The following is a 24,416-nucleotide window of genomic DNA, read 5'->3' on the forward strand; positions in this document are numbered from 1 at the left end:
AAGTGCTGGCATCGCCAGCCGTCTCCGGTCCAGTGTCCACTATTGTCTGAAAATGTCAGAAAAGGGCACTTTTCTGACCTCTGACCTCACTGGACGGTCCGCCACACTTTTTTTTACACCTCTCCCGCTTAGCGGAGAGTGTGGTGTTGTAGAGGGGGTCTCCCTGAACGCGTGTGTATGTCACAAGTGCTGGCATCGGCAGCCGTCTCCGGTCCAGTGTCCACTATTGTCTGAAAATGGCAGAAAAGGGCACTTTTCTGACCTCACTGGACAGCCCGCCACACTTTTTTTTACACCTCTCCCGCTTAGCGGAGAGTGTGGCGTTGTAGAGGGGGTCTCCCTGAACGCGTGTGTATGTCACAAGTGCTGGCATCGGCAGCCGTCTCCGGTCCAGTGTCCACTATTGTCTGAAAATGGCAAAAAAGGGCACTTTTCTGACCTCTGACCTCACTGGACGGCCCGCCACACTTTTTTTTACACCTCTCCCGCTTAGCGGAGAGTGTGGCGTTGTAGAGGGGGTCTCCCTGAACGCGTGTGTATGTCACAAGTGCTGGCATCGGCAGCCATCTCCGGTCCAGTGTCCACTATTGTCTGAAAATGTCAGAAAAGGGCACTTTTCTGAACTCTGACCTCACTGGACGGCCCGCCACACTTTTTTTTTACACCTCTCCCGCTTAGCGGAGAGTGTGGCAGTGTAGAGGGGGTCTCCCTGAACGCGTGTGTATGTCACAAGTGCTGGCATCGCCAACCGTCTCCGGTCCAGCAGTCCTTTGAACAGCATTTATCCATTTAGATAATGTTTTAATGTTTTAAAAAACGTTTTTGTTACACAGAAACATAATATGTGTTATATAGCTTCGTTTAAATGCTTAATTTATAGGTTGAATGTGCAAATGAACCGTTTTTCAATGATTTTCAATGGTTTCTTTTTACTCTAGAGGGTACTCTTATTCTGAAGAGATCGTCAACCGGAAGTCTTATTTCTGCTCCGTTATTTCTGCTCACGGAACACAGCTCCAGAAAGCTGAGTCAAGTCAAACTTTGTTCGTACATAATACATTGCAATTTAGGAAATGTCTTTGAATAGGCATCACATATACAACGTGTTTGTAATATACCAATGCTTATTTTAAATACATAAATGGAAATCTCATCACAGTTACTGTGTTGTGTTTGGGTTTGATTGCTAATGCCTGGATAGGCAGGAGGACACGCCTCCACATTAACATAATGGGTGAAGAAATTGACGAGCAAATAAATAAATAGAGAAATAAAATAAAATAAACAGGGAAATTGATAAATAGTTAACGTAATACAAGGGGAAATTAATTAAAAACACAAATAAATGTAATCGCAAAAGAATGGCCTACATTAAAAGCATGACGATGAAAATACATCAATCCAAAATAAAAAGATCTTGTGTTTCAAATTAGAACTTGTATTAATTTATTCATTTTGCATAGTTCTTTTTCAATATTTAGTCACGTGGTACTTTGGTTACCACGTGGTTCGTTTTTTCAAGACCCAAGACGCTGTAGCAGCGTTGCCAAGTCCACTTATTATAAGCGACTTTGGGCTTCTTTTTCTGTTGCTTGTAAAAATTGGTTGTTGCGGGTTGCGCTTTCTTGGGCTTGTTTTTAAAGTGTACTTGCTTATTTAGGCTTGCTTCCACATTATTCAATTATTGTTTAAACCAGTGGTTCTCAAATATTTCCATGAAAATGTTTTGTGCCCAGAGGAGCAATGTTGTTAGAATGTTTGCAAAGAATATTCCACATATTCCACATTTTATTGCAAGAGTTTTTGAAAATAGCAGATCAACAAGCTCACAACGTGAGCTTGTAGATCGGCTATTTTCAAATAGCCAATAAAGAGTGCTCATGTGGCTCTCCAGGCTTCTTTTTTTGGCTTATTTTCCTAGACCTGGTTGCTTAATTCTCTCGCAGAATCTGGCAACACTGTGTGGTGGTACAGTAGTGTTGTTACTGTTAGATCACAGTGTTGATCCTAGTAATAATACTAGTAGTGCGTCTGTTTCCCACTCCGTTTACTTCACTATCCCGCCGACTGGCACTTAAACTACACACAGCCGTGGCAGTCAGCTCATTGATCTACGTGTTGACCAGTTATACAGCTGGCTAGTTAATTGGACCGACAGTAGAGCTAGCTGGCTAAGTTAGTTAGCAGTGATGGAGTGGCTCGGGAATCATGGAGCCTCGATGTTCCCCGATGGATCAGAGCCTCGATCCAGTGACCCTGCTCGATCCACTGGCTCTAACGCGTCTGATCATCCCCACCAGCAGGTAAGCGACCAATGGGCACATAATATCATCACACATACATATGTTTTTTACTTGTGATTTAACCACGGTAAATGTGTCAGTTAAGGCTGTTATGGGATCTCTCTCTTTTTTTAAAGTCATGTTTATTGCGATTATGTTAACAAAAACAGAAACATTTGTTTTTGCATTTTCGAAATCACAAAGAAAAACAGTGACAATTCATGTCAGATTAAAATATAGTTCAAATTCATCATTGAGGGCATCATGCCAAGTTGGGTATTTGAACCGTGTGTTAGCTATAGGCAGTGTCTGATTTGCAAGCTAATGTTGTCCTTCTAATAATCAGCAGTCCCTCCCATGGTATTACATTGCCATCAACGCCACAGCCACCTTTCTTGACAGCATTAGTCCCGATCCGAAGTGTGTGCAGTGTGCATTATCTACGAAGTGTGTCAGGCTACTTTTCATCCAGTGAATGCTAAAACAACATATCACAATATGTATTTATATATAATCTTAAGATTAAATTCACCCCTTGAATAAAGGTCTGACTATCATCATCACAATGGTGAAGAAGAAGTCCCTGAAACTATAAGCTCATCTTTTGTGTATGATGCTAGATAAGGCCATAGTATTGCACAGGCTACACAGTACAGTACATCTTCCATTCCCCCAGGTCCTTGGTATCGTCAGCCACTTGACAGCTGTGTGGACTCGTTGGTTGGAAACGGCATTAGTGTCTTTAGATAGGTGGTGGTGAATTCAATACATGTATTTATTTTTAGCATAACATCCAAGCCTGTGCCAAAAAAAGGATGGATGGGTTGTGGTGGTCTTGGGAAGCTACAGGGCAGGCCTGGAAGATGATTCAGAATGATTAGATGAAGGCTAGGCCTTTTCATTTGTACTTCCAAAGAGTAAATGATCTGCATTTTCATAGAGCCTTCATCTAAAGTGCTTATAATGTAAGTTACATTCACGCATTCACGAATTTCACACTCGCATACACACACCGATGGTGGAGGCAACTAAGCAAGGTACCACCCTCACCGGGACGGGAGTAGTCGCCACAAGCCCTCCTGCAGGAACAGCTTGGGATTGAACCAGGTACCTTCCGGTTCACTCTAACTCCTGAGCCAAAAAACAAGGCCACCTACATCCTTGTTGGTAAATATATAGAGTAATAGTTCCTGTTTATGGGAATTCTTTCCCCCCTTCTCACCTTTGAGTGTTCCTTTGTTCTACCCTCTCTTATCTCATCCCCTTGTCTTCTCCTTTCTTCCCTGCCACTGCAGATGACGTCTGCCCTCAGTGACAGTGCCATGGCCTCCCTATGCCAGAGCCAGCAGCGCTGTGTGAAGGCGTCAATCATATCTAACTGGAGGTTGGCTGAGGCCCAGGACCAGCTGTGTTCACTGGGGGTCCACAGCTCGGAGTCGCTGGAGCAGGAGCGGGCACGGACCATGGTCTGCCCCACCGAACTCTCATACACAGAGGAGGAGTGGCGCCGCAAAGAAAGCATGCTGGGAGGTCCTAGCCCCAGCCACAGCCCTGTGCTTGGAGCTGTAGGAAGTTGGGATGTCTTTGATAAGGTAATGGTTTTCATTTGTATCTGATAAGCTGACTGTATAAAGTGCTTATTAAAGAGATTTCTTGAATTTGTCAAAGAGCATAAAATACCAAGCACCAAGTTGCTATGGCAACCTCCTCTTGATAGGATGTCCCAATGACTAATAGAGTAAAGGTAAAAATGTGGGTTTCTCCTCAGTCTTATAAAATGTTGTAAAAAAGATATAATTATTGTGGGGATTGTCTTCCAATTGTTGTGTATGCTTATCGCATCAGTTTAGAGTCTTGTTAAAAGTACTTTATTGGATCATTGGCCTGATATAACATGCTTTGCTGTCATTCTTTAACAACTAACTATCTGTTAACCTTCACCATCAGCGATGTATGTTGTACCTCTTTTCCAGAGCATCATTAATGCCCAACAAAATAAACCTGTAGAAGTAGTTCAAGACAGAAGCAAGACATTTCAACAGAAGTATGAGCAAGAACTCAGGCATTTTGGTGAGTGGGCAATGCCTTAGCCATTTAAGATGTACAGTACTGGGTTTGTTTCACTTTGAATTCAGTCAAATCAGTGGATTTTCATTAGGAATCAAATGAAACATTTCTAAATCCAAAGGTTTAGAAATAATTGAAATATAATTTAAATTTAGAATTGGAGTTTACTACAAGAGTTCTGCATAGCACCCCCGCTGTTCTCTGCCAACCGTGAATTTGGGCCTTAAAATAATTGGTTATTTGAGCAGAAGTTTACAACTGATTCTGATTCTGAGCACAGAAGCCAGTTATTACATCACCTTGATGACATAGTTGAATTGTCGGTTCATTATGTGTGGACTGTGAGACATGACACAAAGTAAGGTTATACTTTGTTACCCAAAGTTACTCACTTCTATATACATCATCCTAGAGCTTATTCAGATTTGCATGAACATGTGATTGTTTATAAGTTTTTTTTTTAGATGCCAGCCCTCAAATATTTTAAAACAGCTGATTTTGAAATCACTTGCTTTATACAATTTGGTAGGCATGTTGCGGAGGTGGGATGACAGTCAAAGATTTCTGTCAGACCAGCCGCAGCTCATTTGTGAGGAAACGGCAAACTACTTGATCCTATGGTGCTTCAGACTACAGCAAGAAGAGGTAGGGAACAACGTTCTTTTTCTTTTCTCTGTCATGCCTGCATAACGATTAGTCTCAATTTCTCTTTCTATCTCCCTCTCCCTAATGTGGTTGATGGTTAATGCATATCTATAGTGCCTTTTATTCAAATGTGCAAACTTGTAAAACCATTTGAGCTGACCATACTGTACAGACAAAAACAAAATAAATGCAAATTACAAAATGTAAGTAAGTATTTTCTTTACTGGTTTATGCATTATGTATTGCACCCACTCAATTCGTTTTTAACTTGTGTATGCTAATTGTTTGCCAGTATTTTAATTTGACTACTTTGAAATCAATGCGATGTCTCACAAAATTCAAAGTACAGACCAGCCCTTAATCTGTCTGTTTAGCAACCTCCCGCATTTGTGGAAGTTTAGATATAATTGATATAAGCCTGATGTGCTTCTCAAAGAGGGGTCTGGGGACCCCCAGGGGTCCTTGAGGCCAACTGTTTTTTTTTTTGTCCTTCTAGGCCAGGGGGTCCCCACCTATATGATTGATAGTTAGGAAACAAATGAGCTGTTACAGGTCTGTAATTCTGAGAGTGTACGAATGGATTGCATTATGGGTGTTTGTGGTCTAATCAATGCATACCAAACGGGGGGTCCATGAAATTGAAACATTTGAGATTCACTGTTCTAGGCAACATCAGTTTTCTGTGTTTGGTGGTCTCCTACAGAAGGAGGCCCTAATGGAGCAAGTGGCCCACCAGGCTGTCGTCATGCAGTTCATCCTGGAGATGGCCACCAACTCTGAGCAGGACCCTAGATGTTGCTTCAGACAGTTCTTCCACAAAGCCAAAGTAAGGAAGGTTTAGGTGTGTTGCTGTACGTTCTGGAATAAAGATTCAAAAGTTAGGACAGTGTTGTCACAAACAGACTGAAATGTGTGTAGAGCCTGTAGTTTAATTGGCCCCTAACATTCAGGCTCAACTCAAGACTTTTGCACATCCCTTTCGCGCTAGTCAGACTGTCTTCCATTTAAGCTTTGCAGTCGTGTAAATAATTCCTGCTGTAAATCTAATTATTTGAAGCATATCTAGATTGCTGCTTAGCAGAAATGGAAATCGGAATTTCAAAGGTATATTGAAAACTATATTTTCATGAATGGAAATGACACAAATGACAGCTTCCTTTGCATTGCTTTCAGGGACATAGTAGTTACATAGAGTCTCTATGTAGCATTCATAAATTGTGGAAAATGCAGCCAAGACTCGTCTCTATGCATTAGTCCAAAAGAACTGTGGATGGTGAACCATATGGTTCAATATTAACCGAGAGCCGCCGCATCCCCAGTGGTTACCTGTATTGTAGGCCTCTCTGCAATGGCTTGGGAACCCACTCTCCGCGAGCGCTTCACCCGTCCAACTCAGGCCATTAGTGATGCACGGCGCGGGTGGGTCGAGTATAATAAATGCAAATTACAAAATGAATTGGATATGCAACTTTTAAGCTCGGCTCAACCCTATTGGTCCTATTTTCCTGGTACTTGTAAGTATTTTCTTTACTGATTTATGCATTATGTATTGCACCCACTCAATTCGTTTTTAACTTGTGTATGCTAATTGTTTGCCTCTCCGCAAGCGCTTCACCCGTCCAACTCAGGCCGTTAGTGATGCGCGGGTCAACCTGCGGCGCGGGTGGGTCGAGTCAGAATTTCAGTGGCAATTATGCGGGCTGCGGGTGAGCGGGTCAGCCGCTCTCACACGCAAAAAATAAATACAAAATCACATGCTCTTGTTTTGTCTTTATTCCTAATAAGAATAAGAATAATAACAATAAAACAGTTTGAATACACTTGGGGATTATTTTCTAACCATAATTTTACAGAATTAAAAAGAAATCGCGGGTCGCGGGGCGGGTTGAGCCATAGATTTATATATGGGTTCGCGGGGCGGGTTGAGGTGGGTTGGGTTCCGTGTCGGGGCGGGGCGGGTCATGAAAAAACCCGACCCGCGCATCACTACAGGCCGTTGTTTCCAGTTGCAAACTTTATAGAAGCATATGTGTTGAAAAAGTGTTCTAATCTTCTAATTTTGTTTGTTTTTCACCTTTGTATATTCAGGCAGGACAAGAGGGCTATTTAGACGTCTTCCATTCAGAGCTCGAGGCCTTCAAACGCAGAGTAAAAGAGTACACAGTCAAATCTAAAGGGGATGCACCTAAAGACACAGAGCATCAAAGTGAAAACGCACGCTGCAGGCTTGATCCCAAAGAAGTGCTGGAAACGTTACCACCAGTAAGTATTATTTTCTCCTATTTCTCCTATTTTTTCTCCTGATTTTGCATTGTGTTTCTGTCTCTGTCTAATCACATACAAGCTACACACACCCATGCACCCATGCACAAGCACACACACCATGGTGCGCATACATGGAGTGAGCAGCAATACAGCACTCAGCGTTGTCTTTGCTTCGTCATGCCAATGAGCAAACAATATATTATATCGTCGCTGTCCAGCGGGAACCAGCTAACTCCATTTTCAGCTTTTTTTTCTCCGTAAATCAACACTATTGAACACCCTTTACGTCTGTGTAAAAAAAATGGAACCAATGAAAACTATTAAAAAGCGCCTCTGGCAAAACCTCCCAACTCCATTGGATCCTCAAACTGTCCCTCAAACCATGCAACTCTCCCCCCCCCCCCCCCCCTCTCCTCTCGGTGCTGCCATTCCACACAGGCTAGCACAGCGCACTGCGCAGTGAGTGCACACAGACAGAGGAGGAGCAGCAGCAGCAACAAACAGTACGACGCAGGGTTTTCCCCCTATGCAGTGTACCTGTTTATCAAACTTAGCACTGACGCTAATGTTATGAAAACAAGTCTATTCTATAAGTCAATTTCTAAAATCTATGAAGTTTTTAATGAGGAGAGCAATGTGACAAGAAATGAGTTAATCAGCAGCGATTGGAGCTATTGTTAGCTGATCGCACAAAACTCCTAACTCCACTTGAGCTGGATTTGGATAAAGTGGTGATAATATAATGACACATGCAAGTATCTGACAATATACAAAGTCACTATACCAACTTTGATGAGGCAGTATTGCTTTGTTTTAAAAAATATAAGGTTTTCTTCATTTCCTGAAAAACGTATATTTTGTTTTTTCATTTCCTGAAAAATGAGCGTTTTGGAGTTAGCTGGTTGCTGCTGGACAGCAGAGATATAGTGCATCGACGCCACGGCCATGACTGGCTATTGTTCTCTTGCCGCCATAGACTTACACGGGTAGCCTACAGGTGGCGGCGGCAGCGTTAGGTTTATGCAGTCATTTTATTTTTTTGAGAATCATGTTGGGGGCCGCAGTGGACCCCTTTCAGGGCCGCATAAGGGATAACGCATAACATCCAATCCACTCTATTTATAGAGCACATTTAAAACAACAGTGTTGAACGAAAGTGCTGTACAGTAACAAATATATACTAAAAATACTAAGAGTAAAACAATATACAAACAGTAGGCACCAGGGTGCCGCCTACTGTCAGCTAAGAAGGCAGTGATGGCGGGGCAAGAGAAGCTTTTGTTCAAGCGACATCCCGTTATGGTTGGACCCGAAGAATTATTTGCACTCACACAAATGGTTCCCATTATAATTTGAGATAGCACAGATTACATTTTGGGAGCAAATGCGGCAGCCCTGTTAGTAATTGACCTTTGACCACCAAATTGCAACACATTTCAGATATTGAGTTGGAGATCTATTATAAAGTTTCATGGCTTTGTGTAATGTGTTGTGATTTGATGATGCAATGTAGCCATTGTAGGATGACAACTACAGTACATATACAGTAGACACACAGACAGTGTCATTCCAAATCGCTTCACCGCTCAACTAATACATTATTATGTCAATTGTAGGAGCTGAAGGCAGGCTTCCAGCTGCAAGATATGCAGATCTTACAGAATGTACTGAGCACCATGAATCCACAGGTACTGATAAATAATCACGTACTATAGATACCAGCTGACAAATGTTCAGTGTAGGAAGATAGACTAGTGCCATATGTATTTACCTACTCTTATAATAAATGCCTGTAATAAAGTTACTGATGTAGAATAAATAATATTGTTTGCAAACACAAAGGCACCACTTGGTGGCAGCAGAGTGCTCTTGGTCAATGACTTTGTAATCATTAGTTAACAGAAAATGGTATAGTTGTTGAATCACCAATGGTACAACCCATTATTTACTTGGCTTCAAAAATATATTGTTTTATTGAGGATGGATGAAAACAGTTACCAGATACTTACAATGTGCTGTGAAGTTAAATGAATGACATTACTATTTAGAACATTAACAAACAAAAAACAATGATGACTATATAATGTTTTACACTGCTAGCTTCACTAAGGTCTTCTCAAAAGAACGATGAATGGCAAAAGACTAGTAGGATTAAAAATAAAGAAATAGATTAGAATAGACACAATAACATTGAAGTCAGAAGCATAAATCAAGTCCTTGACCTGTATGCTTGGGACAATTCTTCACATTGCTGCTATGTTGTGATCTAGGTGTAGATGGGAAATGACTTTACATTTGATTCAAGATGAACATGGCCGTCAGTAAACAACTTATGCTGCAGGCTGTGGTTTTTCATACTAAATAGTCCTGAGTCTGTGTAGAGAGTTTTAGTATGAAAGCCTTTTGTAAGAATGCAAGAATGAAGCTGCCCCCTCTGATGGCCTCATGGTCTGACAACTTGCCAAACAGCTACACAGAGAAATCCATGTCTTCTCTCCCACAGCAAAAAGACATTCAGCCACGGATCTAGGAAGCAGTTGAATAACTCACTGAAGCTGAATCTTAGAACTACTGGGCCTATTACCAGTTCTTATGTATTTTTTTTCTTTGTAAAGGCGGCTTCATAGTCTGTCTGAACCGCTGAAGTTTCTTCGGCAACAATAACTACAAAATGACATCATTCAGAGTTTGACGGGGTCTCTCAGAATGTATTTTGTAAATCAAAGTTCTCTTGATTTTGCCGTCCTGCCGTTCCGTCGGACTCCAACTGTTTTTCCAGTGTTAAGGCTCAAGGTTGTGCTTAATTGTTACATCTTGTGTACTGGTACATAAGAGTAAAACTCATTTTTGTTCGGCTTCCTTCAGACAATGCAGCAGCATAGTTAATAATAATAATAGTATTCAACAGAAAGAGATTGCAAAAAAGAGCATCCAGAAGGTGTTGCCGTCTGCCAGCTACCGCTTACCTGAATCCTTGCGACTGTAGCATAAAACACAATTCATTGTATTGCTATTCTAATTCTTGAGCAAGAGAAGAGCCCGTTAATCCCCTTGGTATATTCAATCGCTAGGCTTATTTCTCACCATCTCTCACTCTCTGTAATAGAAAACGTTTTCTTGTTTTTAACTGAAATCATTTTAGATTTTCATACGGATGGATGACTGTGAAGTGCTTGCCTCTTTACCCATCTCTCCCACTACCAGGTGGCAGAGTACCACGTGAAGCGCTGTTTAGAAGCTGGACTGTGTACAAACACTGGGAGGTGGACAAAAGACGACAGCAAAGAAACAGATGACATGCGTATGATGGAAACCTCCTAGCGAATGTTGGGGTCTCCCCTACCTCTTTCTCTCCTCCCATCAATCTCTACTGGCCTGTTAGACCTTCCCACGTGACCTCAAGAACAACCTAAGTCATTAAGCCCTCTTTACACAGCGCGCGATGCGAGCCAGCCATTTAACACAACTGGCCAAGCTGAGAATGCTGGTACAGGGCAGGGATGAATATGAATAGAAGCATGATGATCAACCTTCAGACACTGGTCTGCCTTTTTAGATTGTTGTCAATGCCCAGGAAAACAGGTGGGAAAATATGGCTCTTAATTCATGGATAGCTTCTTTGTTTTAAAGAAGTGGTAAACTAGATGCTGGAACTTGGTCATCTCTGCAGAGATGCTGACAATGGTAGAAGCTTGCCTCCAAATAGTACCAGTATTTTATTTTTATTTTTCAAAATCGGTTCACCATCTGTTGCCTATAGTAATTGTGTTTTATTGAAATTATGTTTTTGAATAATGTCTGTATTTGTCTGCAGGGACATAGAGCTAATTGCTTAAATACCAGAGCACACTTATGATGCGCACGCATCCGTGCACACTGCACAGTTAAGTTATAGCTTGTTTCTACGTTTAGGAAATCATTGTTCCTACGGTGGCATGTTTACCTCAACTATAACTGACCACACAATCAAATACTAAACTGACACCATGAATACTTTCATCATGCTGATTCTCAACATCATGATAATGAATATGAAAAATGTGTAGGTTAATTTTTAGTCAAATAAGTAACAGGCCTAAGCAGCAGTTGTTTTGGATGCCGTGGGAAAGGGCCCAGGGGTTTGCAATGGCATATTGGACTCAATATAATGTGAAACTTACTTGGCATCATATCAGGTTTGGGCCTAGCGCCAAGTAGGTTCCATTGTTTAACTATATCATAATAACCTTCTACCCTTTTAGCTGTTCTAAAACATGAAAAGATGTTTTGCTGCCTGTTCAACTTCACTAGTTAACATACATTTTATTCTGAGTTGCTCAAAGGCTAGCAGCAGCCACCCGCAACTTGGTTTGTTGCATGAATTAATCAATCAACACCGTAACCAGTTAAACCCTAGATACTGTACTTCAATGACCACGGTCCCTCATGGGTCTATACTTGGCACCCTTCCTTTTTTCCCTCTACACCAAATCTGTGTGTGTGTGTGTGTGTGTGTGTGTGTGTGTGTGTGGGGTGTGTACACAAAGCAGCTTAAGGCTGTGAGTGACAGATATCGAGTAGATACGTTTTGTTACTCATTGAGTGAGGATGAGTAAGAAGTAACAATGGCCTTTAAAAAACGAAAGAAACATTTTGTGTAGTAGTCTTTCTCTGTATGTTTTCTGCATAGTATTATTATCTGAGCAAGTGGAAATGGAATGCTTGGATTAATGCATTTTTTTTTAGTATTGTTTGGTCCGGTTAAGTCCAGTTCCATACAGTCCGTTTCAGTGTGTTGCTAATGTATGTTCCGACTCCGAGTAATTTGAAAGTGTCTGTAATGGTAATTTGTTCACCAGGGGTGCGTAAGGAGTTTTGTGTTCGGATTATGTCTTAAGTCGAGAAATTCAGAGATCGTATGAACTTGACTTGGCAAAAGTAGATTAATTTAAATTCTTCCTAAAAATATTACTTGGTATTGTCTGGAGACAAGCTTCAAGCTTTTAGCTTTTCAGAAAGAACTAAGACTTAAAATTCAAACCCTCTTACATCTGGTATTAAAATGCCACAGATGTAGATGTAGCCTAATTTAATTTAGATGAAGGCAACATTTGTACTTGTATAAATCACATGGGGAGACTGTAATTGAAATCTGGATATGATGTGGACACAAGCTGCCTGCCATGTAATTAGCAACTGTTGACCTTTCACCAGTTAGGTTTCAAGAAGTGAGTTAAATGGCAACCTTGAGCACAGTTGATAAAGTATTTAATTTGCACCTGTTTTCTTTCTTTTTTAAGATTCTTTTTTATGCTTTATTGGAGAGTGTTGAGAGACAGGAAACAAAGGGCATAGAGACATGCAAGACCTGGGTGTTGGATTCGCACTCAGGTCCTTGTGACTGAAAAGGAGCATATCAGTGTGGTCAGTGCCCTTATCTGACCCCAGGTAACCCCTAAATTGCACCTGGTTACCTTGACCTTTGCTCCTGGAATTTTCAAAGATTTACTTATTTAGTGTGGATAAGCTTCTTTCTTTTTTTGTACATGCCATGAACGGTTGGTCAAATCAGTAATAAGATTAGAACCACAATTTATTTGTACATGTGCTCTGTGTAAAGACGGCTATAGCCTAAATGATGTGTTGGATGTAATCCTTGATTCTGCAATTTACACTTCGATAGGAAATACAAACTACAAATATGGGGGCGGGAGGCTGAGCTCTTTACAGATATTTTTGTATGCAGCGATAAAGTTCTCTGGGTCTGAATGTGTCCTGCACTTTATATTTGTCAAAACATAACATGTTTAAACAGAAATTGAGGTGGGATTTCTGAAGCACTTGACTTTATAATTAATCATACCACATTGGTTTCTCATGTCATTGTTACTTTTGTTTAGTTTTTTTGCCAGTGCAAAGTGAATCAGACATGAAAGAAGGCCATTCTGTAGATTTTAGTTTTTTTTCTCATTGTGTTCGTTTTGTACTATGTTTTTTCCTGACTTCAGCCACAGTTGTCAAGGTAGTTCTTGTCAGATTTATCAAATATCCTGACAATGCCCTTCAGACTCAGCCAAATCTTCCATGCTAACAAGCTAGCTGAAATCAGTGCAAATATCTGCTGAGCATGATAATCAGTCACAATAATTTATATTGCAGTGTTGAATTAAATATCTTCTCTTGGTGCATTAAAGATCATGTTTTTGACATAAAGCTGCTGTGTGATGTGTAGATCCTAGAGAGTTAATTGTCTCCCTTTTAAATGTTGATTCAGACACTTATCATGTCCACAATTTGTCCATACTGTATTATACAGGCTTCTAGGGTAGGCATATAGGAGAAAAAAAATCATAGATAAATGTGGTCAAGCTAAATTAGGGTGGTGTTTAACAACAAACCAATTGCACATTTAATGTGACAATGATTTATTTTTCCTTTTTGATGTGACAAATCAACTATGCAAACTTAAGTAATTCTAGGGCTTCAGTGGATGTACTAAAACGTCTCATGTCCATGTCCAATGCACCCAAAAGACAAAATGCTTGTGGATTGTCTAATTAGCCACTATCAAAGGATTTTGTTTTATGAATGCTTTATAAGTTTGTGTGTGTATGCGTGCATGTGGTTGTGGGTGTGCATATGCACGCGCTCGCACTGGAGCTACAAATCTTAGGTAAATTATAGGGACAAAGCCTATTCGCAGTCGGCTACAATAAAGCTCAGCTTTTCTGACTGACAATAAAAGTGGCAATGTTAAGATTTTGCCGTGCTGATAACAGCTGAACATCGCTACAAACTATACCGTAATCCTGTTTAGTCTTCTGATATTTGTGTTTCAGTGGCCTGTGTTAACTGTGCTGGGAAAATGGCTTTAATCAATAAATCCTCAAGCTTCGGATTTGCGGACAGGGATGTTACTGTTGAAATCTGTGAAATAAAAAGAAAGTGAATTGAATACTGTGCAGTTGTGTCTGTTTTGTTATCAATTTAATTCGATGATTTGTACATACACAAAAGTTTTTTTAAATCAGAGGTTTATTGAGATTTGAGAATCATCTGTGCACATACGCTGTGTAAGGCAGCTTTGACACTGCCCTGTGAAGTATACAATATCCTATAAGAAAAGTGCATTCGGGTCAGTCGGGTAACTATAATTATAAACAAACATGTATTTACATATTACAGATTTTTGTCTTGAAAATTAAAGACTAATAAAATATAAAGAATTTGGAGCACCTATCTGTGATTCAAATAAAGGTATTTACAACAATAAACTGTCACATTGACTAGTTTGACAAAAACAATTAAAGAAATGATCACTTTTTATACTTAATCAGTTATACTTATTAGCTTGGTGATTCACTTGCATCAACAAAAAACTATAATCTGTCATTTTAAAACTTTGAAAACAGGCACTTTAATACAAATATAATTATATTAAATATGTTTTAGAACATGGCACATTTCCCTTTATAACTGAGGCACAATTCATGATGTTGATCATATTTAACCATAAGTCTAGTTTAAAAAAGGCAGATTTTCTTTTCTTTCATTAGATTTCTTAGTGCTTATTGAGGTGAAATCTAGCAGATTGTGCCCATTCTTGCATAGGTGTGCTGTGCAGTGATCAAAGAAAGAGAAATAAGGAGTGTCTTTTAAATACAATACAAACTATAAGATGCATTACCCTGTCTCAGATGCTGCAAGAGGTTAAAAGACTACTTCACCTATTTTCAACCCTACATTCATATAATTGGTCCTCACTAATGCTCTTTATAAGATGGTACCATTTAAGCCTATATTCACTCTGTGTCTCAGAAGTGGGATGTGGACAGTTCTAAAAACCATACTCTAATGACATCATCAGTTTACTCCAATGACATCATCAGTGGTAACTTCAAACAAGATTGAAAATGGGTCATGTTCCCCTTTAAGGTTCTGTAGAAATGCCTACATACTGTAGAATCAATCTAGTAGATTTTCTTCATACTGTAGAGGTATACACAGTGAAAATGATTTGAAATGATGCCTACCTTGCCACTTCTGTATACCATGGTAGCTGTTGCAGAAGACAAGTACACCCACCCTGAATATAGCCTGAGATTACAATTACCAATACATCCTCTGCTCATCATTCTGAAACTTCTGGATTACTTTAGAAGTTCCCAGCACACTACACACTGTACGTCATAACTCATAATCCCTTTGTTCAAGATTTCAGCAATAAATGGCACCAAGCGGAAAGGCATTTGTTCCCACAGTGGATCATAAGTGGCTTCTGGTGGTAAACCTTAAGGTTGTCTTTTACTGGACTATTTATGCAACAACTTTCTGTTTCATTGTGGAGAGTTTTTCATTGAGGAATACTTGGATGTGAGGCCAAATCTTGTTGGTTTCTGTTCCAGAGAAGGTTTCCAGCACTCCTTTGCTCCTGCAAGGGAATATGAATACAGGGTTGAGAACAATAACATTATTATTTTGTTGTCAATAACGATGTAAAATGTTTAAGAAATATTTACCTTTTCCAAAGGTATATACATGTGATTTATAATGTAGTGTGGTTTAATACCAAAAATATTGAATAAGAAGTTACAGAAACACGTTCTATTCTATGCCATTAGTAGTTTTTTTTATTTCCATTATTTCCTTGCTATCCTGTTTCCAGTTATAAAAGGTCTGCCAAAGTCTTTGTTAAAAACAGGCAAGCACATCCAGGCAAGCACATCCTGCTGTGTATATACACTGAGTAATGTTATGCTGCCTAAATGGGTCAGGAAATATAAACTATGAATGTTCATTCCAGTTGTGCATGTTTTTCATAGAAGTAGTGTTTAGTTTTTTATATAGAACACCCGTAGTGCTGGCCTGCCTTCTTGGACTGTTAAGCAACATTCCAGTCATCAGGCCAAAAGGAATGTGAACAAAGAGCCTGACCCAGGTTTGGAGAGCAACAAGATTACAATAATAGATTACAATAACCTATTACCTAGATTAAAGTGTTGCTGTTGAAAGAAACTGAAATAAAGTAGGAAGAATTCACACCATTTTGACCCCCTCCAATTAAACAGAATGCTTGTATATGAGGGAGGCAAAGTAGAAACCGTAAAAGGGATAATAGCCTACTAATGGCTAGTTTATCATTCCTACAACACTTTCAGCTAGGGTTAATCAACAAAATCACATTTTCACAACTGTCAGCAGAAGTAAGGTATTGTGCAACAGTATATAAAGCTTCCCACTGAGCATTTTTAGGTCTAGCCGTTGAAATGACGTCTATAATATATTTAAAAAATCACTTTTAGACCAATTATAACCCAGTTTTAGACGGAGGTCTAATAGACGTCTATGGCTCACTGGGTTAGTTTGGGTACTTGTAATAATAAGACAGGTAGTAATAAAACAGGCGCTCAGTGGGTGCCATTTGCCTTTGAATTAATGACTTTACATGCACAGTTATGCTGCAATGATATGCTACCTGTAGTATTCTAAGACTGGCTCAGTCTGGTTTTCATAGGCCTTCAGTCTTCGTGTGACAGTCTCTGGGGTATCATCATCCCTCTGTACCAAAGCCTCTCCTGTGTCATCGTCCAGACCCTAGGGAATACATACAAATAACTGAGAAGATCATATAAGAACCATAGAAAATGAAGTACAGTAAATTGCATTAAAGTGACTACTGTGTGGGTGTGGGGCACTCGGGTGGCACCACCGTGGAATCTAGGGGTTCGAATCCACTGCAGTACATCCGTTTGGCCAAGTGTCTAAAAGTACACAATTGGCCCATGTTCTGGAAAGGGAAGTCGGGTGGGGAGGATGATCTTTGTCGCTGCACTAGCAACTCATACGGGATGGGGCAGCATGTCTCCATGAATTGAGTATGTGAGGATCCCATTTGAAACAAGCCATTGCGGCTTTCCTGGGCAATCCTATTTAGTTGACCTTGTATTGTAAACTGTACTTCCATGTGCTTTTTTCTCTGAAAACGTCTAAATAAAGTATTCAATCAATCAATCAAAGTGTAGGCTCCTCACTACAGGTGAGCCAGTAGGATACACGAGCAGAGGCAACACAGACATTTGTGGGAACTAAATTGGGAGAAAAAGGGCTACAAAATATTTGGCAACTCTAAATGATTTTGTTTTTAAAAGACACTGATTAACAACTGTGTATTTACTATAATGCAATGGAGGAAACAGATTATCTGTCCCTCAATTTTAGTGCACTGATTTAGTCATTCACTCCGTCTTCATCCTTGGAAAGTAATCTATTCATTTCTGAAAGACGTGGAGAAACCAGCCACAAATATTAATGTGGTCCAATACAGTGTTCATAAACATCCCAAGTCTTGTGTGTCTAGTAACCCAAACCCAGCAGCACTGTGCCAGAGAAATGTACACAATGTTCAAGAAAACAAAGCAGTCCTCTTCCAATCTGAAAAGGGAAAAAACAAGAGCGGTGACAAGGCAGATACAATACCTATGCAGTAGTTCTAGTGTGCTGTTGTTTCTTTCCCCCATAATATTTAAGCATGCAGGAGGCATCCGGGTGGCACTGTTCCTGCCACCCACAGTGGAGACTGGGGTTCGAATCCTCCATGGTGCATCCGACTTAGCCAGATGTTCCAAAGAACACAATGTTTGCGCTTGCAGAGGGCCATCTCTGTCACAGCACTAATTAGAGTGGTTGCCCCTAGGGGCAACACATTATAGTACTTAGGTGACTTTATTATTTCTATAGCCCCCCTAAAACTTTGCCGCTCCGGGGCTCTGTAGTTTCCTGTTCTGAGCACAATGAGGAAAAGTGACTTTTTACATTTCATGCAGTGAACAGGAACTGCAGTAGGCTACAGCAGCAATAAGTTCAATGTCCTTGCTTGACCTTGGAGATTCTAGAATGAAATGTTTGACCACAAGGGAATTATTATTTAGACAGCAAAGTACCTCCCTCTGGATCCAGCCAATCTTACAGACCAACAACACTACAGTAAGTAGTGAGTAAGTACAGTACAGACTCATCATGTATACAATAGTTTTCTTGATGTTGTAGTGATGGTGTTTGGCCTGTAAAAACTTATTTTTAGGGGTACGTATGTGGTAATTGGGAATATACTATATGAATAATACATTTATGTGACCACTGCTGCTGAATGACACATATGCACCAAGTCTTTAAGCCCTGGCTCACTTTGAAACCAGTTTGAACCCATGTGTGATGCATTGTCTAATCTAATGTCTATGTTCCTTATTCAAATAGGGAGGTGAAACGCTCTGGTTAATAATTAACTATAAAAACAGAAGGTGTGATGCCGGGAGGGTCTGAGTTACTATGTTGGAAGAACCAACAGTCTAACTTCAGGAATCTTAGTTAAACCAAGCTCATTTACAAAACACAAGTAGCCAAACAGACACTGTGCCCTTCTTCAACCATTCCTGTAATTTCAACTTTTGCATAAATCTAATTTTAGGCAACATTAATTAGAAAAATGCTCTGCAAAATCGTCTCAAACTGCAAGAGTATAAGACATTGACTTTGGATTCTCATGCCAAAGTCTGGAGGTGGGATAATGTGTCTCTGTGTTCCCATCTCTATAAAGAAATATATTGCTGACCATATGACAAAAAAAACAATCTTACTTCTAGTGTTTGCTCTACTAACAATAAACTAGTATACTGACCATAGCTAGCAAATAGCTTTACTGGTGTTTAACAGCATGCATGAGAGCAAAGGTCCCCACTTGAATTTCCCTAGCAAACATCTATAACTCACCTTTCCTTATCCTTGATCTGCAATCTGTTGCATTTCCCTCTGCTTCATATCACATCTGTCTGCAGCGGGTTCAAGCTCCTTTCTCTCTTCCCTGCTTTTTAATGTCATCTCTTCTCGTGCTGTTTCCCTGTACTCATCTAGGTCACTCTCTTCCGTCCTCTCTCATTCTATCTCTCTTCCTCATCTCCTCTCACTGAGGACCATATTATAGTCTTTAGCTACTCTGAGATCAAGGACATTTAATGCATTATAACTGCAACTTCTGTTTAGACTCCAATGAAAAAAGAGACAGGTGTGTAGAAGAGGGCCTGAAGGCATATATAGAACAAACAGACTCCCGCACACTGTCTATGCTCTAGACTCTAGTTTAAAATGTATTTGTGAAGAAAATCTTAAAAAGACTCAACATCCAAGGATGTACTGTATGGTAGCACTCACCAACTTTAAAAAAAGATAATGGATTCACACCCTAAATATAATGGCTTTATCTGGTTTAAATGATGATAGTTTGAGGAAATGTTTCCTCTAAATGACATGGGATTTTTTTATTTTATTATTATTATGAATTACCCTCCACTCAAAAAAAAGGAACTTGCTCTGATGAAGGCTTCCCGCTGAAACAAGTTAGTTGGAGAATTAAAGAAATGGTTAAATGTACAACTACTGGTGTAGCATCTTTTATTTTGGAGTGCCACTGTTTTCTATTTTTTTATTTATTTTTTATCATTTACCATTTTATTGTTTGTTTCAATCACAACTTGGTTATGCCAGATGAAGGTCTCAGGACCTGAAACGTTGTGTTTTTCTCTCTAATACGTTTTTTTTTAGGGTTGTCCGATATTGGCTTTTTTACCGATAACCGATATACCGATATTGTCCAACTCTTAATTACCGATACCGATATCAACCGATACCGATATATGCGGGGATTATTGTGATTAGGGTAAGCTCAAATTTCATATCACACACACCATATACAGTAAGAACTCCTGTAACTTATTTATAAAGCAAAAAAAAAAAAAAAAAAAAAAAAAAAATTTCAAAAACCGATACCGATATTTTCCCGATATCAATTTTTATGCTAATATCGGCCGATAATATCGGGAGGCCGATAATATCGGACATCCCTATTTTTTTTAACTGCAAACATAAGACAGTGTGCGGAAATACAAACCAAAGAATACAAGGGTGTAAATAGAAACAGCAGAAACCAATACTTAAATGTTTTTGACCAACAATGTACCTACAGCAACTCTTGGCGGGTTGAAGTCCAAGTTGTAGACCCTGCCACTGGGCATGTGGATCCAGCGAGACGTCAGCCTCTGTTTGATGGTCTGGAAAGGCACATCCAGGTTGATCACTGTATCCACATTGTAGACATTGTCCAGGGCCTCTGCCTGGGATACTGTACGAGGGAAACCTGGTGAGAGACAAACAGATGGCCAAGTAGAGGAAAGACATTGAGAAAGAGAGATGAAAATCACGCAAGCAGGATACATTCTGAAGTAGGCCTGTCACCATTACTACATAATCAGAATCAGAAGCACCAGGAGGCTGTAAGATACTAGCATATTACACTAAGTATGAAATGAGTAATGTTCTCCTTAACATTTTGCTTGAAAGGATGTTCTTACCATCCAACAACCAATCGGTCTGCTCCATAGCTCGCAGTTCACGCAGGATGAGACGAGAGATGACATCATCAGGTACCAGCTGACCCTGGTCAATGCAGGACTTCATCAACAGGCCCAGCTCTGAGACACACACACACACACACACACACACACACACACACACACACACACACACACACACACACACACACACACACACACACACACAGACACACACACACACACACACACACACACACACACACACACACACACACACACACACACACACACACACACACACACACACACACACACACACACACACACACACACAGTTAAATGGATACACGGATGGATAGATATATCGATAGGGAGGAGAGACATTCAGAGAGCCTGAAGGACAGACAGAAAGAGAGGGAAAAAAAAAAAAAAGATGCCAACTATCAAACATTTTTAAATATAAAAACTTGTTCTATTGTCCTGCCAACAGTTTGTGCACATGTGCACATTCCATGGTGCATCCTGCGGCGCTCGGTGGTGCAGTTGTTAAGTACCTGCCCACCACCACCACGGAGTCTATGGGTTCAAATCCGTCACCGTGTATCCAGCTTTGTCGAGCTTCTGTCGAACACCATTGGCCCATGTTCGGGGGAGGGAGGCGGGAAAGGTGATATTTGTCACTGCACGTACTCCTACGGGCTATAGGGCAGCACCTGTCAGCAGGGAGTGTTGGGCAGAGGCACCATGTACTCCCGGTGGGGGCTCCTCACTGGCAGGTGAGCCAGTGGGTGACAACAGAAATGTGCGGGGACGGGGAGGAATTAATTGGCATAACGACTAAATTGGGGAGGAGAAAGGGGCAAACATTTTTGGCTTTTCTAAATTGAAAAAGAAAGAAAAAAAGACAGCAGTCTGAGAAACCGAGTACGCTCTTCATCTCATCAGCCAATAGAACCCAGTATCATTATTTTACGGTATAGTTGTTACTTTGTAGTGTGTCCTTTTAAAGGCATAGCAGATTTCCCTGTTTCCTCCGCCTTAATTGGTCTGTGTCCAGTGATTGAATGGAATTTCCTGAGCCACCATGGAGGACCAGGCCCTCTTTCAAAGCAAGTGCCTCTATGACACAGAACACTATGTAAAACGTATTGCTTGTGGGTAGAACACTCCAATAGTAGACTCGCCATTGGTCACAGGTGGAAAACAGAATTACCAAGTGTATTAAATGTAAACAAACAACTAATAAGTGTATGTATTGTCTCACATCTACAATCTACACTAGTTTATACTGTAGGTAGAACTCAAACAGAATGTTTTCTCAAACTATTGGAGATAGAACCTATATAAGAGAGAATGGACTGCTTTAGGACTTATGAGAGAGAAAGCGGACTCCTTTGCTTTGACCATACACAAGACCCAAACTGGGTGTTTAGCAAACAAAAGCCTGTATTGTTGCCAGGTTTCCACAAGCCGCAGCATGGCAACCACAGTTAAAGAGACATTTGAGGATATTTTAGACGTGTTTTTAATCCATTATAATTAAAGTGAACCGCACCATTCAATATTCAGCTTACACATAGCCTACCCACTTCTGAAACTCTTAACTCTAATACCAAATAAGCATAAATGCCTTTATAACCAGTGTAAGCAGTAGCCTGGGAAAATGAATGTGGAAAAAGTGGATTAGGAGTGTAAGCAGTAGCCTGGGAAAATGAATGTGGAAAAAGTGGATTAGGCCAACCCATGTGCTCAGATTGCAGATCAAGGTTACAGTAACATCAAAGTGTCTTTAGTTTGAACAAGGCATGTAGCCTGCAACTTCTAGGAGAGAGCTGCTCCCTGGTTTATACCAGAATAAACCAGGCTGCTCCCACATGTTTTTACACAAAGTACATTATACAACGGTTCTACAAGCACTACTCATTGGTTAATAGTAAGTGACAACTGATTATATTATGATTTGTTTGTTTATTTTGTCATTTAGCTGGTTCTGCCAACATGGATAGTTCCACAACCATACAGGGGCTGGTCATATGAACACTTCCGGAGGTTTACACTGAATTATCCATTCATCTTTCCTTCCCTTATACCATTCATATAATAGGCTAAATCTAGGTACAGTAGGCTATTTGTGGAAAAATGTTTCAGTACTATACAAATGTCCACATCAATGACTGGTAACTTTATATTAGATATCCATGAAATGGAGATATGCAATTCTTCTGTGAGATTAAATATTGTAGCCTACGTAATTTCTTTCAGAGGTGGAAAAACAGTTACTGCTGCACTGCTTTTTTATGATAGTTTTCTTCCTTAGTTCTCCCAAATGTGACATTTTGCAGTTTTCCTATCTTGATCAAGATGTATTTGTTCTTAGGTTAAACCAAGGTAATTTGTAAGGATGGGGAGGGCCTCCCTTCAAGGTTCAGATAAGGTGCTGTTCTGTTTATAGTGTACACATGCTATAACACTATAACACACTCTATTATCCTATATACCTTGACCTTGGCTAGCGAGAACATGCACATGCCCCCCACGCACACACGCACGCGCGCGCGCACGCACACACACACACACACACACACACACACACACACACACACACACACACACACACACACACACACACACACACACACACACACACACACACACACACACACACATGCGCACGCACATGCACACACACACATTTTCAATGTTACCTGTCCTTAATAATGGACAATAAAGTTTATTGAATTTGCCTTTTCTTTAACATCTGTGCAACTGTTGGATAAGGGTACCTATATGTCCTAGCCCTATATATGCAACATTTAATGTGTAATAAGTGTATATATCTTTTGGGCTTGTGTATACTTTTAATTAAAATGTCTTAAATTATTTCAAGTGCAGCAGCATTTTCTGCAAGCCACTACAGAAAGATAAGGGAGGGGAAGTATTTGGTGGTTGGGTTGCTCTTCTTATCACAGTATCCCAAAAAAGAAACTATAGCAATATGGGACTTTGTTCATTTTTCTAAGACTATTTCTCAGAAACACACACACACACACACACACACACACACACACACACACACACACACACACACACACACACACACACACACAACCACAATGTTCAGAGCACCATCACTCACATAGATCAAACCACATCATGCGGGTAACTGAGACACTTTGGCTTGCTAGCCACACTTCACATCACATACTGTATTACATATTGTATTACAGTATGTGATGATGACCCCATCCCATCCCATACATTTCGTACAGTCCCTAAAATGCATGCTTCATAGCTACCTATAATGACAGTTCAATTGCACAGTGGTGGGGGGAAAAAGTACTCACGTTTTTTTACTTAAGTAAAAGTAAGTTAAGCTGACAATCTAAGTTGAGTCACTGGTCAGCTCACCTGTCTTGGCTGTGATGTTAGCCCTCAACAGATCTCCACTAGACAGGGGTTTCAGTCCAACACTCTTGGCTATGCGCGCAGACACCGTTCCTTTCCCTGAGCCGGGGGGTCCCATTATAACGGCTCGAAACAGCGATCGTAAAGCCATCTCCTGATTTTATCCTCCAAGCGTGTTTCGTTTACGTTTGAATCCCTGTTGATGTATGGTCCTGATCTGAGCATGAAATGTCCTTGTGTGTGGATGGATGCTCAAGCAGGAGATTGTTCATGCGTAGAGGCTATATTGCTGCAGACACTTTTAATCCTGCTACGCAGTAACCATGAGAGAGTGGGCGCGTCTTCATGCAGCCTTGTAGCCCAGCTGGACCTTGAAAATATTCTTTCTTTC

General features: G+C 40.3%; 2 protein-coding genes across 3 annotated transcripts; one reads left to right on the forward strand and one right to left on the reverse strand.

Moving 5' to 3' along the window:
• The first annotated feature begins 1,966 nt into the window (after window positions 1-1,966).
• cdc37l1 (cell division cycle 37-like 1) lies at window positions 1,967-14,074 on the forward strand. Of its 2 annotated transcripts, XM_084046889.1 has the most exons (8): window positions 1,967-2,303; window positions 3,578-3,874; window positions 4,256-4,352; window positions 4,879-4,994; window positions 5,698-5,820; window positions 7,083-7,256; window positions 8,876-8,947; window positions 10,464-14,074. In XM_084046889.1, exons 1-8 carry the CDS (start codon window positions 2,190-2,192, stop codon window positions 10,578-10,580), a joined length of 1,110 nt encoding a protein of 369 aa, XP_083903015.1. In that variant the 5' UTR covers window positions 1,967-2,189; the 3' UTR covers window positions 10,581-14,074. The 2 variants fall into 2 exon arrangements, with proteins under 2 accessions (XP_083903015.1, XP_083903016.1); XM_084046890.1 differs by lacking the exon at window positions 8,876-8,947.
• A 129-nt stretch (window positions 14,075-14,203) lies between these two features.
• Window positions 14,204-24,364, reverse strand: ak3 (adenylate kinase 3). Its single transcript, XM_084046891.1, has 5 exons — window positions 24,029-24,364; window positions 20,639-20,758; window positions 20,252-20,424; window positions 16,714-16,832; window positions 14,204-15,669 (listed from the first exon to the last, which is right to left on the reverse strand). The coding sequence occupies exons 1-5, from the start codon at window positions 24,174-24,176 to the stop codon at window positions 15,555-15,557; spliced, it is 675 nt and encodes a 224-aa protein (XP_083903017.1). The 5' UTR covers window positions 24,177-24,364; the 3' UTR covers window positions 14,204-15,554.
• Window positions 24,365-24,416: the final 52 nt, after the last annotated feature.

Source organism: Gymnoscopelus microlampas, assembly GCF_963454915.1.
Source record: "Gymnoscopelus microlampas genome assembly, chromosome: 21".
NCBI lineage: Eukaryota > Metazoa > Chordata > Actinopteri > Myctophiformes > Myctophidae > Gymnoscopelus > Gymnoscopelus microlampas.

Coding starts and splice junctions, on each gene's coding strand:
- cdc37l1 (XM_084046889.1), top strand. CDS start 2,190: ATGGAGTGGCTCGGGAATCATGGAGCCTCGATGTTCCCCGATGGATCA. Junction 3,875..4,255: donor GTTGGGATGTCTTTGATAAG/GTAATGGTTTTC, acceptor CCTCTTTTCCAG/AGCATCATTAATGCCCAACA. Junction 4,995..5,697: donor TCAGACTACAGCAAGAAGAG/GTAGGGAACAAC, acceptor GGTCTCCTACAG/AAGGAGGCCCTAATGGAGCA.
- ak3 (XM_084046891.1), bottom strand. CDS start 24,176: ATGGCTTTACGATCGCTGTTTCGAGCCGTTATAATGGGACCCCCCGGC. Junction 20,759..24,028: donor TAACATCACAGCCAAGACAG/GTGAGCTGACCA, acceptor TGTGTGTCTCAG/AGCTGGGCCTGTTGATGAAG. Junction 16,833..20,251: donor TCAACCCGCCAAGAGTTGCT/GTAGGTACATTG, acceptor TGTATTCCCTAG/GGTCTGGACGATGACACAGG.